This window comes from Brachyhypopomus gauderio, chromosome 5, assembly GCF_052324685.1.
Source record: "Brachyhypopomus gauderio isolate BG-103 chromosome 5, BGAUD_0.2, whole genome shotgun sequence".
NCBI lineage: Eukaryota > Metazoa > Chordata > Actinopteri > Gymnotiformes > Hypopomidae > Brachyhypopomus > Brachyhypopomus gauderio.
Window position 1 is genome coordinate 18,432,398 of NC_135215.1, and position 16,075 is coordinate 18,448,472.

At 44.5% G+C, this 16,075-nt stretch overlaps 1 protein-coding gene across 6 annotated transcripts in view; it reads right to left on the reverse strand.

Annotated features, from left to right (window-relative positions):
- Positions 1 to 13,251, reverse strand: part of LOC143514698 (protein MTSS 1-like) — a 28,107-nt gene extending 14,856 nt beyond the window's left edge. For 3 of the 6 annotated variants that reach the window (XM_077006210.1, XM_077006211.1, XM_077006212.1), the window contains exons 1-6: positions 12,559 to 13,249; positions 9,653 to 9,714; positions 8,391 to 8,464; positions 2,823 to 2,907; positions 2,537 to 2,628; positions 2,196 to 2,270 (exon numbers count right to left, since the gene is read on the reverse strand). In XM_077006210.1, the coding sequence (XP_076862325.1) occupies positions 2,196 to 2,270; positions 2,537 to 2,628; positions 2,823 to 2,907; positions 8,391 to 8,464; positions 9,653 to 9,714; positions 12,559 to 12,630 (460 nt within the window). In that variant the 5' untranslated portion in view covers positions 12,631 to 13,249. Of the gene's footprint in view, positions 1 to 2,195; positions 2,271 to 2,536; positions 2,629 to 2,822; positions 2,908 to 8,390; positions 8,465 to 9,652; positions 9,715 to 12,558 lie in introns of all 6 variants that reach the window. The other 3 variants (XM_077006209.1, XM_077006208.1, XM_077006214.1) reach the window with 3 other exon arrangements.
- Positions 13,252 to 16,075: the final 2,824 nt, after the last annotated feature.

Consider the following 16,075-nt stretch of genomic DNA (forward strand, 5'->3'; position numbering starts at 1 on the left):
AAATCTGGTGTGTGTTTTTATAGGGCAGGGCAGCTTTAACCAACACATCCAATCTCATCACATTGATTGGACTCCAGATTGGCTCCAATTAGCTCTTAGAAAAGTAATTTGCCTAGGGGTTCACATACTTTTTCCACCCTGCACTGTGGATGTTTACATGTTGTGTTGAATAAAACCCTGCAAATATAATTTTTTGTGTGGTATAAGTTTAAGCCGACTGCATTTGTCTATTGGTGTGACTTAGATGAAAATCAGAACACATTTAATGACCAATTTATACAGAAATCTAAGTAATCCCAAAGGGTTCACATACACATGCAACTGTATATGTGCTTACATAGAGAGTGGGAGACAGTGAAAGAGAGATAGAGAGGAAGAGAGAGAGAGACAGAGCGACAGAGAGGGAGAGAGAGAGAGAGAGAGAGAGAGACAGAGCGACAGAGAGAGAGAGAGAGAGAGAGAGAGAGAGAGAGAGAGAGAGAGAGAGAGAGAGAGAGAGAGAGAGAGAGAGAGAGAGTGTAACGGCGGTGGTAGGGATGCACACACCGCGTTAGAGAGAGCGAGAGAGAGGTGGAACCAAGTGCCACAATAAATAACAGAACTAAAAGGAGCGCCTGAATAAACGCGGACTGCTCAACGTGTAAAAAGAAATAAAGCAAAAACAAGGACGTCAGGGGAAGTAGCTGACTAATAGCAAAAGGCTATTCAAACAAAAACCCTTCCCATACAAACAGCAACGGGATAGGAAGGTAAACAGGTGAGGAAAACTTGAGGGAGGTCAGTAAGCGACGCAGGAGAGGACTCGAAAAAGACAGAGAAGATAGAAAAGAGAGATAGGTGGCGAGACACCTAAAGAGGCAAACGCTGCAAAACAGAGTAAGAGAGAGGCTGAGAGCGTAACGGCATAACCACAACGAATCAGCAATGATCCGTCTCCACTGGCTTCCTTAAGAAGCCATGGCAACAGGTGAGACAGATCATTGCTGATTGCGTTGCTGGAGTCTAGGACTGGCTCGGGTGCCCCTTGTGGATGTAGATGGCACGGCATCCGAGCCAGCCCTGACAGACAGAGAGAGACAGAGAGCGAGTTAATGGCAGCTCATGGATTTTTATTACGTATGATGGCAAAAATAACTGGATGTAATTAAGTTTTTGTCCGTCAGTAGGGGAATTACGTGACACTAATCCTACAAGTTCTACCAGTTCTTTCACCAACCTCAAAACCACCTCTTGGTCTAAGGTTACCAGCACTTGTGAGAAATTGGATGATACAGAACGGCTCAGAGCTACAGCGCCCTCTGCTGGAGAACAACACAACTAACCCGCGTAGTGTGTCAAGAAAAAGGTCATTGTGATGTGTTGGTGTTCCCCTCCAGTACAGTGTGTAAGAAAGTGTGTTTGTGTGGACATCACAGAGGTTATGGAAACAATGGCTGGAGAACTGGTTTCTGTTTTCTGTTAAGGTCACACCGAGAGAGAGAGAGAGAGAGAGCGAGAGAGAGAGAGAGAGAGAGAGAGAGAGAAGAGAGAGAGAGAGAGAGAGAGAGAAGAGAGAGAGAGAGAGAGAGAGAGAGAGAGAGAGAGAGAGAGGGGCAGAGAGAGGGGCAGAGAGAGGGAGTGTCCACCCAAACAAGGAGTAAACAATATCCTGTACTGGAGTGCAGAGGTTTCCAACCCAAACATGTCATTTAGGTGTTATGTTTGACAACTGAGAACACACAATTTGGCATTTGTTACAGGAATTCGTCTGTACAACACAGACTACATGGCGAGGGTTCCCACACTCATAGGGGCAGGAAAACACATACATTTGTGGGTTTTTGTGCATGTGTGAGTATATTCTAGTTTGTGTGTATGGGTGAGTATATTTTGGTTTGTGTGTTTTTGTGCATGTGTGTGAGAATGTTATGGTTAGTAGCACGCACACACACACACACACACACACACACACACACACACACACACACACACACACACACACACACACACACACACACACACACACACACACACACACACACATATACACATCAGTGCTTCCCGGCGGGACTCAACAGCATGAGCCTGGCCTTCTGCTCCTGGAGAAGAGCTACCACACGCACCATGATGGGGAGGGACAGGCACGTCAGAGTGTGTGTGTGTGTGTGTGTGTGTGTGTGTGTGTGTGTGTGTGTGTGTGTGTGTGAGACACTAACCCTTCTTTGCCTTCTTTTGTAGTTTAAGTGTGTCTGAAGATTTCTTCTTGATCTCTTGGCGAGCTCTTTTGTATTCTGTACAGAAGAGACACACACACACACACACACACACACACACACACACACACACACACAGAAAGACAAGCACTGAGGTTTAAAGAGTTGTTTCAACACCAGGAGAGGGAAATTATGGAAGTGATCAAATGGGGAGAGAGAGGGGTGTGAGAGGTCACTGACAAGTGGATGGTGAGAAGCCAGACAGTGAGTGTGTGTGTGCATGTGTGTGTGTGGCTGTATGTGTGTGTGTGTGTGTGTTTGTGTGTGTGTGTGCGCGTGTGTACCTTTGGCATGGTCCTTATCCATAGTGTTGGCTACTCTCTTCCACTCTTCCATCTGTTCTTGGAGGGGGTTAATCAGTGAGTCCATAAACACCCTGTACACACACACACACACACACACACACACACACGTGTTCCACACGGTGGAAAAAAAAATCACAAATGGTGACACACCCTAAAACAATTAAACTCATACTTACAAACATGCAATCACTAATTTACATGACATCACTCTGTTAGCCGTGTGTTTCTGTGTGTGTGTGTGTGTGCGTGTGTTTGTAAGGCTCACGTTGAGAACTGTCTGATTTTGGCCTCTATACTGCGATGTCTCATACACAGCCGTGTCAGAGCTGATCCAATATCTCTGGTACCACCTGTATCACACACACAAACACAGAACACACACAGTGAGAGATTTTTGAACACATGCTCAATGACACACTGACCTCCTGTACAAAGTGCATTTACCAGTTATGATGTATATCATTATGTTATATGTATTTTTATGCATTCCCACATTAGTGAACAGAATAAAAAATTTAGAACAAGTTTAAAAGACCCACATATAAATATATCGACCCCTTTTCACATAGCGAAATGTGAAGAAATATGTTTTAGTGTGAGAGAAGGAATGAGATAGGTGAGTCAGAATGGGAGAGTTAGCCATGTTAGCCAGGGGGCGCTGCAGTCACCAGGACTCTTCACAAACATCATTTTATATTGCAGCAAAGAAAGTCAGATATGAACTGAGCCGTTTTAGCACTGTTCCTGAGAGCCCAGCCCACTTCTCCAGTCTGTTTATAAGACGGTTGTGGTCAGTGGGATAAAAGTTGAAATGAAGAAGTAGGAAAGGTGATATTGTGTATTTAAACAAATGTCGTTAATCACCTTAATTAGAACAAATCTCAGTGATATTCTTGAAAACGATTTGTTGTATGATTTTGCCAGTAAACAGTAGACTTAAAAAGGCTCTGTGATCACCGAACAGAGTATAAAATTAAAATAAACAATCTCCCAGATTTGTTTTGTTTTAAGAGAGGCTTCACTGCTGTAGGGTTTAGTGAGTTAGGTGACCCGGCTCATAAGAGTTCACCATCAGACGTGTGTTACTGAGTGAAACACATTCTTTAAGAAATTAGCCAGTAAGGCGTTGAAGCAGCAAGGATCTGATTTGTGGTAAATCACAGTACTGGTTAAAGTGTTGTTAGTAGCACTAAACGTGGACAGTGTAACAATGACAGCTGAACCACTTCATGTGGTGATGGAGAGTTTGTAAGGTCATTGGTGGATATCAACACACTAATGGCTTGTGTGTGATGCTGTGAAGTTTCACTTTTCGGTCGATACTGTTTTAGGACATTGTCTCCTCTTTGCTGTCATTATTTTATAAATTCATTTACAGATGATACAGATAACAGAATGGATATAATGATTATCAATGGAGGGAATGTGCATTCTAAAGGAGAGAGAGAGAGAGAGAGAGAGAGAGAGAGAGAGAGAGAGAGAGAGAGAGAGAGAGAGAGAGAGGAGAGCAAGAGAGAGCCAGGGGGGAGAGAGAGAGAGAGAGAGAGAGAGAGAGAGAGAGAGTGGACAGCTACCCTGATATTCTGTGTCTGGTCTTCTGACCCCACATCTATAAATACTGTTGCAGTGTAGCTACACAAATGTCTCTCCCATGATCCCCCACCCCTTTTATTAATAGCAGTGACAGAGCACTGCAATGCAGTAGTTCCCCCCCTCTCCATCACACACACACACACACACACACACACACCATCCTCCGGCTCTGAAACAGATACATCATCACTGTGTTTAGGCAGACTCGCAGTCCTACCACGCGGTGGGGCCACTGCTGACGGCATGTGTGATGAGCCCTGCATATGTGTGTGTGTGTGTGTGTGTGTGTGTGTGTGCGTGTGTGTGTCTATGTATATGTGTGTATCTGCGTATGTGTGTGCGTGCATATGTGTGTGTGTGTGTGTGTGTGTGTGTGTGTTGTGGGTCACAAGCAGCCTTTCCCACGTAGCACCAGTGCAGCTCTGGTCCTGTCCTACCCACACTAGACACACTTCAACCTCACAGTACCGAACTTTCCCTGATGGCATCAGAAGGAGGCTTCAGACATTCCTCACTGCATGATGTGCCATGACTGTCACAGACAGATAACACTGCGCACACACGCACGCACGCACGCACGCACGCACGCACACACGCACACAAACCAAAAGGAGACAGCACTAATGTGGTTCATAGGACATGGTGACCTTTCAGTAGGACAGTCACCAGGGATGCCACACACGCACACGCACACACACACACACACACACACACGCACACACACACACACACACACACACACACACACACACACACACACACACACACACACACACACACACACACACACACACACACACATGCAGAGCTAATCTCAGTCAGCTCAGTAATGCAGCTTGTGTGTCTAAATGGGGCATTCCTCCTGTTTAAGATATTAAGAGTGTAGAGTGTCTCACATTCTCTCTATAAATAACAAATGAGAAACGTAACACCCATACATACACACATACGTCACATATATACATTCTCTCTCTCAAACACACACACACACACACACACACACACACAGAGTCAGAACTGTGAGTGTCACCTAGTCCAGACAGCTGCAATCTGAGAGCGTGTAATTGTGCAGACTGTCTTGTCAGAGTTCATTGTACCCAGTTAGAGACAGACAGACAGACAGACAGACTAGCAGCTAAGAAGTTAATATGTGTGGCCTCTCTGTCTCCACATGAATTTTAGAAAATAAGTTTTACTTATTTCATTTTACCACAGACTTTTCTTTGAGTAAAATAGATCTACAACTCTGTTGTAAAGGTTAGTTCCTTTCAACTCTGTATTATTGCCAAATGAAAATCAGAATTCTAAACGGAGCGAACACACCCACAACTTCTATGAAATTCAATACAGATTTTAAATCCTTTTCTGTTTGTTTGTTTTCAGAGTATCACAGGAATGTACAGCTCCTCTATTAATTCTGCCCCCACAATCCTCAGAGTTAAAGCTCAATTCAACACACCCTGGTACTGAGGACACACCCTGGTACTGAGGACACACCCTGGTACTGAGGACACACCCTGGTACTGAGGACACACCCTGGTTCAGTGGCCATGCCCAGTTGTAGGATTGTCTGCCACTCTTCATTAAATCTTCTTCTGCTACATGCCTTTAGTCTATTTTAATTACTGTTCTCACTATTCAGTTTCTGTTTATGTGTTTTCACACAGTGAACACATTCACTGCTTTACTTTTAAAGTGCTGTTGAAATGAATATCACTAGACTTGAAACAAGCAGATCAGCAGAGTGAAGTGAACACGCAAACAGACAGGCCCAAACAGACAGACAGGCCCAAACAGACAGACAGGCCCAAACAGACAGACTCAGACAGCACCAAAACAACAGACATACACACGTGGATGAAGAGAGTCAGACAGGCAGACACACAGACAAGCCTACAAAACCAGATGTGAGCACAGATTAATGGAGGAGAGATACATGCAGGATGTATTACCCATTATATAGACAACTCGATTCTGACTCAGTATAACTGCTCCAAATATTTACTGTACACATAACGTTTACTACAGACATATGCCTCACATGCAGCTCTATCGTCATGCTCAGCATGGCTCTGTCACGTAGTGAGCAGGTGAGGAGCAGTGTCCCGTCATCTTGCTGTGTTGTTGAGGCATCATGTTAGCCAGTGTGTGTCATCATGTTAGTGTGCTGTGCACACTGGACATTACCCCGCAGGTCCACAGCACACAGGACATTACCCCGCAGGTCCACAGCACACTGGACATTACCCTGCAGGTACATAGCACACTGGAAATTACCCCGCAGGTCCACAGCACACTGGACATTACCCCACAGGTCCACAGCACACTGTACATGACCCCGCAGGTCCACAGCACATTGGACATTACCCCGCAGGTCCACAGCACACTGGACATTACCCCGCTTTTCAATTCTCATTTACTACGATTCAGAATTGATTTTAAATGTTCCAAAATCGATTCTTACATAATTACAAAATTACGCGACTTTATGCAGTATGTTCTGGGACACATGCATGCGTGGAAAAGTTTCAAAACAAATGGAGGAATGAGATATTCAACCTGTCCCGTCTTCGTTTTAAGGCAAAAATATGGGTTCATTTTGGTTTTTACCGAATGCCAGGGAAGAACGAACTTAACACAATGTAGCTCGTGTGCAAGGCTTGTGTAATGCGGTGAGCACGGGAACGTACACACTACGTGAAATAATATAGAGAAGGGTGGACCCAAGTGGCGGCTCACAAGAGCAAGACGTTTGACACTTGTCAAAAATACTAGCGAGAGGGAAACACGCACAGCGACCCAGAACGAACAAACAAAACAACGCGGAAGACTCAATGCGCAAAATAAACCAAAACCGTGAGGGCACGGAGTAAATAGAAACAAAAAAACAATGCGGAAAATACAACGCGTGAAAAATAACACTCAACCGTAGAGAGACGGGAGAAAGAAACAAAATAACAACAGTAACTAAAAAACAGCGCGGATAAATGCAAAACAAAAACGAAACCAATACCAAATACGCCAGGGGAAGTAACTGGCAGCAGGCAAAAAACACCGCAACAAAATAAAACCCTTCCCAAAAATAAAGGCAAAACGGTTAGGAAGAAATACAGGATTGGGAAAACTTGAGATGGGTCAGGAAGCGACGCAGGAGATAGATACTCGAATAAGTAAAGAGAAAGCGAGACACCATTCAGCAGTGAATCACGAATCACTGCTGATTACGCCGGTTTATTTTCTGTATTTGTCATTCTGTCTTGTAAAGCAGACTGTAGTATTTCATGCAGATTTTATAGACTGAAGCAGAAATTTTTATAAATCAAATCATTTTAATCGAAAATCGTTTTGAATCGGAATCGAATCGAATCGTAAGACGATTGCCACCCCTATGTAAAATGCATGCTGATTATTGCTACCATTACTAGTCCCAGTGTATTTACATTCACATTATTTTCATTTCCATTAAGTGCAGCTACATATGTGTTTTATGAATACATTAATACGTTCATTCTACAAGATCCTATCTACATACCATGCACACGCATGACTAGGGAGCAGTATTCTTGACACAGCTTCACTGTGTAACTACAGTTCCCAGAAGCATTTGCAGCCATGTTTTCACTCTTGGCAGCTGAGTTGAATTCAACATGCAACAGATTTGAGCCATCATGGCTGTCAGCACGGCCAGTGGCTTCCTCGCCATACTACAGGGCTTGAGCCGTCATGGCAGCTCAGCTGGGCAGATGGCGGCTCTGTTGCTCATTTCTGGTTCCATCCTGTTAAATCATTCTGTTTGATTTGAACTAACGAGCTCCGGCTTCAGTCACCACATCCCTAATTAACAGCGCACAAGCAGAAACAGAGAGAGAGAAAGAGACATAGAGAGACACAGAGGAAGAGAGAGAGGGAGAGAGAGAGAGAAACCCCTCAGAGGATCACCCACTGTTCCGTCTTTCACACATTCATAAGTCTAAAAGCACCCATCCTCTTGCACACTCACACACATCAGACTTCAGCATGAGTAACTGTGGCAGAGGGAGACAGCTTGACCCCGCGACCCCTCACTGGCTGTTGAACACACACAGAGCAATACAAAAGGGGCAGATGTGTGAGGACACGGGCAGCTACCATGCGGGTGCGTGTTAACCACTGAAATGCAGGCAGGTGTGTGTTTGGTGAGGCAGGGAGGGGCCCAGGTGTGTGTGTGTGTGTGTGTGTGTGTGTGTGTACACTTCTGTACCTCTGCTGCCAGTAGCCAGGTCTGCCACCTTTTGAAACGCATCGAGGAAAGCCGTCACTGCAACTACAGTCATCCTGCGAACAGAGATCACACACACCCATACACACACACACACGCACACACACACACACACACGCACACACACACACACACACATACACACACACACACACACGCACACACACACACACGCACACACACACACACATACACACACGCACACACACACACACACACACACACACACACACACATACACACACGCACACACATGCATACACACACACACACACACACACACACACACACACACACACACACACACACACACACACACACACACACACACACACCCACACCCACACACACAAATTCACTCACAGTTATTTTTGGTTGGGATTCCATATATTTTATACCTTTAACTATAACTATATTCACAGTAGTATTGAAACACAGTGTGTAGGAGGAAAATAATACATTATCTGTTTCTAATCTGTGGACTAATGAAAAGCATGTCCAGCTGACACAAATCCTCCATGGGACGCGTGTGAGATGTGTGTGTGAGACACGTGTGTTATGCATGTGTGACGTGTGTGTGACACGTGTGTGACGTATATGTGATGTTTGTATGACGAGTGTGTAAGGTGTTCCTGCCCAGACGGTGGGTGCCATGGGTGCTGTGTGCTTCACTCTATATGCTGGTACAGTAGAGGACACAGAATTTACACTAACAAATGTGTGTACAGTACACACACACATTCCAGTCTCTCTATAACAAGAAACCACACATACAGGTATATGTGTTGGAATTGAAGTGAACTGAATTGATATGAATTTTGCTTCATGTGTGACTATTCTGCACTCTAAATGAGATGATGGTAATGTGATGGTACTGTGATGTGATGTGTGTGCGTGTGCGTGTGTGTGTGTGTGTGTGTGTGTGTGTGTGTGTGTGTGTGTGTGTGTGTGTGAGAGAGAGAGAGAGAGAGAGTGTGTGTCTGAGAATGGGATGATGGCTTCATTATGTCATCATTACACTAGACTGATTGAGCTTAACTTAACTGGATTCTTTTTTTTTTTTACTTTACTTTGTTGTAGCAACCTTCAGAACAGGAGTGGCAACAACAAAGACACACACACACACACACACACACACACACACACACACACACACACACACACACACACACACACACACACACTCTCCACAGATTCAGACGTAGCACTAGCGCCGCCCCGGTGGACAGTGCATGCAGTCTTACCTGAGCTGGCTCTGGAGTTTTCCTGCTTTGCTGATGAAGTCCTCCCACACCGGGTAGCTGCCCTACAAGGTGAGGAGGAAAAGCTTTTCTTTATACACCCAGACACACAATAATGAAACGCTCCACATGCCAAAGTCAGTCAAAAATAACAACCCTCCTGATTATCCAGCTGTCCTGTACCTCTCTGTGTTGTTCCAAATGTGCCTTATCTTTTGTGGTCCTACCTTGGGTACCTTCTTCCCAACATTCTGTCCTTCTGTATTAAATTTAGGCTTACCTTTTACACTGCTCCCTCTCTATCTCTCTCTTTCTCTCTCTCTCTCTCTCTGCTGAGAGCTGAATCCATGGCTACTCAAAGGAGAACCCTGATTTGACGCTGTCCCCCAGTAACAGTCCTACTCATCTCATACGTTCATGCCACTAAGTGTCCTAACACACTGGCAGTCTCTCGTCTACTGACACAAGAACTTCCTCCTCCTCCTTTTATTTGTTATAATGCACATATTGGTGGGGCAGATGGTCTGGTATTGCAGTGACGGGCTGGTGACATGTGCAGGGTGTGTCACACACTCTTATCCAGCGTTTGGGTTGGTCAGGATCACAGCACATCTGGAACTAACTTGCTGACCTTGGTGTTGCCATTGCTTGACTCTACCTGGCCTACAGGTGAGCTCCAGGAGTACTACACCTGCACCCGCCGCACAGCTCTAACATGTTTAGCATGCTAGCATTAGTCATAGCACACGTAAGAATGTTTCTGTGTTTCTTTGCAATAATTTAAGCGCATTTGCTTGTGGAACAAGTGGCTGGACTTGTTATCCTGTTTTAAGAGTATTTTACCATTCAGCTCGAAGATGTTTAGTGTTCATTACATGTTGTTCCAAGCTGTAAGGCTGCTAAAAAAATTCAGCGCAGACCCAGAGAGTAAACAGGTCGCTGCTTAAAGAGGAAGAGTTCCACTATAACTGGGGATGTAGCTAATAGCCATTAACAGCTAGAAGCAACCATTAGCGCTATGCTAATGACATCGGGCATGCTGAAAGCCGGTCTGCTGTATTCTGAAGTTTTGGTGAAGCTCCCCCTGGGTGTACCAAGTCTGCCTTTTAATGTCTTCAATTCTGCTCCTGGTGATCAGTTTCAACATCACCCACTTGATCACCCACCCATCATCCACCCACAGTTTCAACATCATCCACTTGATCACCCACCCATCATCCACCCACAGTTTCAACATCACCCACTTGATCACCCACCCATCATCCACCCACAGTTTCAACATCACCCAATCTGACCGAAGTGAAATGTGAAATATCATAAAAGTTAGATGTAAATTATTTAGAAGCTTTCCATATGAGAGTATAATCCATAATTCCCCACCATGAAGCCCATATACTTTGGCTACTGTAATAATAACTGCTTGTTTCATTTCTTTCTCCTCCTTTCACACACACTTTCTATCAATGTCGTCACTGACTACTGGCCTGTACATTTGCAGGTAGTCAGTGTTACACACATACATGATGTTTATAGAGCATGTGTAGACATGAAGACACGCATGAACACGCAAACACACCCATACACAATCTCAGCTCAGCCACTGAGCATCTGCTGAGTGTGTGTGTGTGTGTGTGTGTGTGTGTGTGTGTGTGTGTGTGTGTGTGTGTGTGTGTGTGTGTGTGTGTGAGAGAGAGAGAGAGATGTATCCACCCCTCATCTCTGGCTCTTTTGTAGTTTGATAACTGGAGACAACATCTGTTGCCTTGACAACGTGAGAGGCTGCAGAACTAGAGCCATGACGCTGCAGTCTGTTCTCAGTGTGCTACACACACACACACACACACACACACACACACACACACACACACACACACACACACACACACACACAACTATACACCACAGACACAACCAGCTAGTGATGCTCATCAAACTGTACTGTCAAAATCATGTCACCACACACAACACTTTAACAATTAAAATACCACTAATGATTTTAATAAATAAGACTCTCACAAATCACACAAATACAAGAGCGCGCGCTCTCACGCACGCACACACACACACACACACACACACACACACACACGTACGACGTTATAGTTATCTTCAAAAATTAAGGGACAACTCACATACATACATACAACACCCTCTCATTTCTGAGACAACCACACTGTAGTTACAGTTAAAATATTAGCGAATTATACAATAGTTCGGTCCGACCTCATAATCTGTCGAGTGTTTTTATGATAACAGTATTTATTATCGCTGTAACAGGAGCGGTGAGGAACGAGGTGGTGCGCAGACGGTACGTAACCCGCAGCGCCCTCTGAGGTCACGAGCCTCCTCCCGCATTCCACGGCTCGAGGCAGGTGAAGAGCCGCACGCGCAGGGAAGCTTTCTTTAGCCCGTCAACGAGTCACTGTTAACGGTCCGATACTGGGGCCTTCCCCTCTATCCCGCCGTCATTGACCAGATCATTCACAACGGCTGCTAATCCCACGTAGTGTAACAACTCCAATTCACGTTGTGACGTTAAATGCCAAACTTTTATATGATAAATGTAACAAATAACTATACAAAAGATGTAACCTTTTGACAATGTTAGATTCTCCTTTAACCCTGTCTCCGGAACGCATTTCACACACACACACACACACACACACACACACACACACACACACACACACACACACACACACACACACACACACACACAGGCCGCTGCAAACGCATAAAAATCACCTCCCAATGCTATCGCTGCCAAGCAACCCTCAGCGCGGGCCCTCGGCTAGGAAATATCACAGCCTGCTCAAACTAACCCGCTCACATCACCACCAACACTACAGGGGGAAGTAAAGGGAGCGGAGTCATTTGTGGAAGAGTGTTGTATGATAAAAGGGTGTTACCTTCATGTCGGTAATTACTGTTTGAAAAAGTCCTCCCAGCGCGCTGCATTCTCGCTCCATGGACGCTTCCATTGTCAATCGATAGGTTTGTTAATCTGCAATTTCACCTGCTCACAATAGTTTTCAACCGTTCAAACGGAAGACATCAGCGTATTCTGTGAAATCACCACCTTGTGAGGAAAGACCTGGACCAGCTGCGGTGCCCCGTCAGTATGGGTGTATGCGGTAACGCTCCCGAATGGTGATCGGCTCAGAGCTTCAGGAACAGTGGCCACAGCGAAAATATATCCATCTTCCGCTTGGACGAACCATCTGAAAAACCCACTCAACGTTTAATACAAATCGCAAACACCAAACATGGCAAAATACCCGCTTTAACTTGAACGCAAATAACGGTAGGATACATTTAACGTATCACTGAGTTCTAACAACTTTAAGCAGCGGAGGTCTCACCAGCTACCGATGCCCACCGCGTGAGACGCTAAAGCCACGCCTTCCTCCCCGCAGCACAAGCCCGTTTTCCAACCTGAACTGACAACTGTAATAACACGAGCAGACGGATGCGCATAAACACAATGATGAACCTGGGGAGTTCAAAGACTGAAGTGTAACTGAATGACATGACGAGCATCTCGATCTAAATATGATATCACAGTAATGCTGAAATAAAAGACGTCTAAACCTTTAGTCCTTTGGTTGGTAATAAAATTATGCATGTCTTTCTCAGGTGTAAACTCGCATAAAAAGACAAGCGTGTTTAAAATCTGAATTTAAGTGCTAATACATGTAGGGGAAAATAAAAACGTGGATGGTGCTGTATAAACTTACTAAACAGCGCCATCTAGTGCTCATTGAAAGTGGTGGCAAACGACGTTGTATTAAGGACTTGAAAACAAAGTGTAAATTTCCCCCCATATACTTTTAATAGTCATTTTGAATTCTAGGGGTGGAGGTAGTGATTGAGGGTTGTGGGTAATTGGCGTTCATGGGGATGAGAGGTGGATGTGTAGTAACCCTGGGCTGGTTTGGAACAAATCGGTGAAGAGATCAGTGAACAACACAATGAACTGATCAGTGAACAGAACAGGGAACAAACCAGTGAACAGTTCAGTGACCAGATCAGTGAACAACACAGTGAGCTGATCAGTGAATAGGTCAGTGAACAGATTAGTGAAATGGTCTGTGGCTAGATCAGAGAATATATCACTGAACAGGTCAGTGACCAGGACAGTCACCAGATCAATGAACAGAACAGTGAACAAATCAGTGAACAGTTCAGTGATCAGATCAGTGAACAGGTTAATGAACAGCATAATGGCCAGATCTGTGAACAGATCAGTGAACAGATCAGATGCCTCTGCCCTGTTAAGAGTAGTCGATTTAAAGTTCTGCTGATTCAAAATCAGCAGGTGTGTCTGTGAAGTGTCAGTGAAGTCCAAGCATTGGGAGGAGGGCGGAGATGTGAACAGATGGCAAAGTAGTTTGTAAGTTGCTCTGGATAAGAGCATCTGGTAAATGCCCCAAAATGTACACTACCAGTCAAAGGTTTGGACACACCTGAGTAAATGCATGTTCTTAAAAGTAAAAATGCCATTTTAATTGAAAGGATTATGCTTAAATTTGTTTGTATTGTTCCAGTCATGTCTGTTACTTTACCGTATCGTCACAAATACACACACATAATTTTAAATGCACACTCAGCAGTTTTATTCCAGAGTTTTAGTTCCTCACTCTACAAGGTCTCTGCATGTGTGAATGTCTTCAGGATTGATGGAGAAGCATCATAGGTGCTGCTTCATGAAGCTGGTTAACAGAACACCAAGAGTGTGCACAGCTGTCATCTAAATATATAGTGACTTCAAAGAATCTAAGATTTAAGTTAGTGGATATTTGTTTATTAGAACATAATGTGTAATTTCATTGGTTTGGGATCATCTCTGATTTTAAATGTCCAAAAAGTGTCCAAAATTTTGACAAGTCATGCAAATGTAAATGTATAAATGGATGGAGGGGGAGGGAGCATCTGCTGGAATAGCGGCATCTGATTGGAATGGATTTTATCTAGGCTAAATAGAACCAGGTTCTTTTGGTCAAGTGTTTTTGCATAGACAGTAGGTTGCAATACCCAGCAGAATCAGCAATCACATGAACATACAATGCTAAATCTTGCATGCAAACGCACAATCACATGGGCAGGCAAACATTGTAGTGTAAACATTCACATGCATGCATTCAAATGGAAAACAACAATGACGATTCCTAAATATAAAAGTGTGGATATGCAAAAATGCAGAACATAGCAGACGCATAAAGAATATGACAGACAGAGATGGATAGCAGCAGGATAGTACAAGGTGGCATTACATAGAAAAGCTCTTTTGTCACAGAAATGATAACAGCAACATGCAGTTTGTATTGTGTATTGTTTTTATTGTGACCACACACACAGATATACTGTTGGTGAATAAAATATTTAACGCCCAATGCATAAAATAACTACAGATACAACCATGTATGTACCACCTAGGAAGAGGGGCTATCATTGGAACAACAGTTTTCCTCCACTCTTCACTGATCAGGGTGTTAGAGGTGACAGTGGCCAGACGGGGGCGCCAAACTCCTCAGTTCTCCTCATCCAGCCCTGCACCATGACATCACACTCCAGGTCATGTTACTAAGGTAATACACAGGAGACCATCATCCAGATTGACTTACATATTTATCAGTGTTCTCCCTGGGAATTGACCCCTTGACCTCTGTGATGGGGTCAGAGACCTGACCCATCACCTGGACTGCGTGTTTGAGTATGTATATGTTTGTGTAGAAGGAATAACTCACTGAATGTTCTGTGTACTCAGGGGAGGAGGGCCGTCTTCTAGGGCGTCCCTGGTGCTGGCCGGTAAAGCCCACGGTCGTCGGCAGAAGGGGGGGAGACAGGTCCTACTGAACCTGTAGGAGGAGGACAGGAAAAGACAGGAAGTTATAATCTTGCTGAAATGTGATGTATAGTAAAGAATAGCGTACAATCATGTTTGTGTATATTGTATATGTTTCAACAGGCGACGTATGTAGTCCTGCTCCAATGGAGTTGGTAGAGCCTAACAAGTTTGGGGGCAGGGCTACTAGTTTAAAAGCTGTGCAAAGGATCTATCAAGAGAACTTCCCGGGGGTAGCGAGTGTGCCCCGACATACCGCCAAACTTTTATTGCACAGTTTTACTGATGTTTTATTTGATCTGAGGGACTATGTTCACGTGTGTGCTGCACTAATAAAAAAATCATGGGTGAAATCTACTCTTGGAGTCAAGCCTGATCTTTTCGGGGAGAACCCTGGTCTCTTCAGTGTGTATATTGTTGTGGAGTCGCATCTACCCCCACGGCACCCCCACAACCTCCTTCTCTAGACGTCTGCAGTGCTCAGATCTTCCTCATGACTGCATTGTCAGCCACAGTGCTCAGAGTTTGGATATGAAGCAGTAGTCTCTACAAAAACGTGTTCCACCCTGGCTAAGATCCAT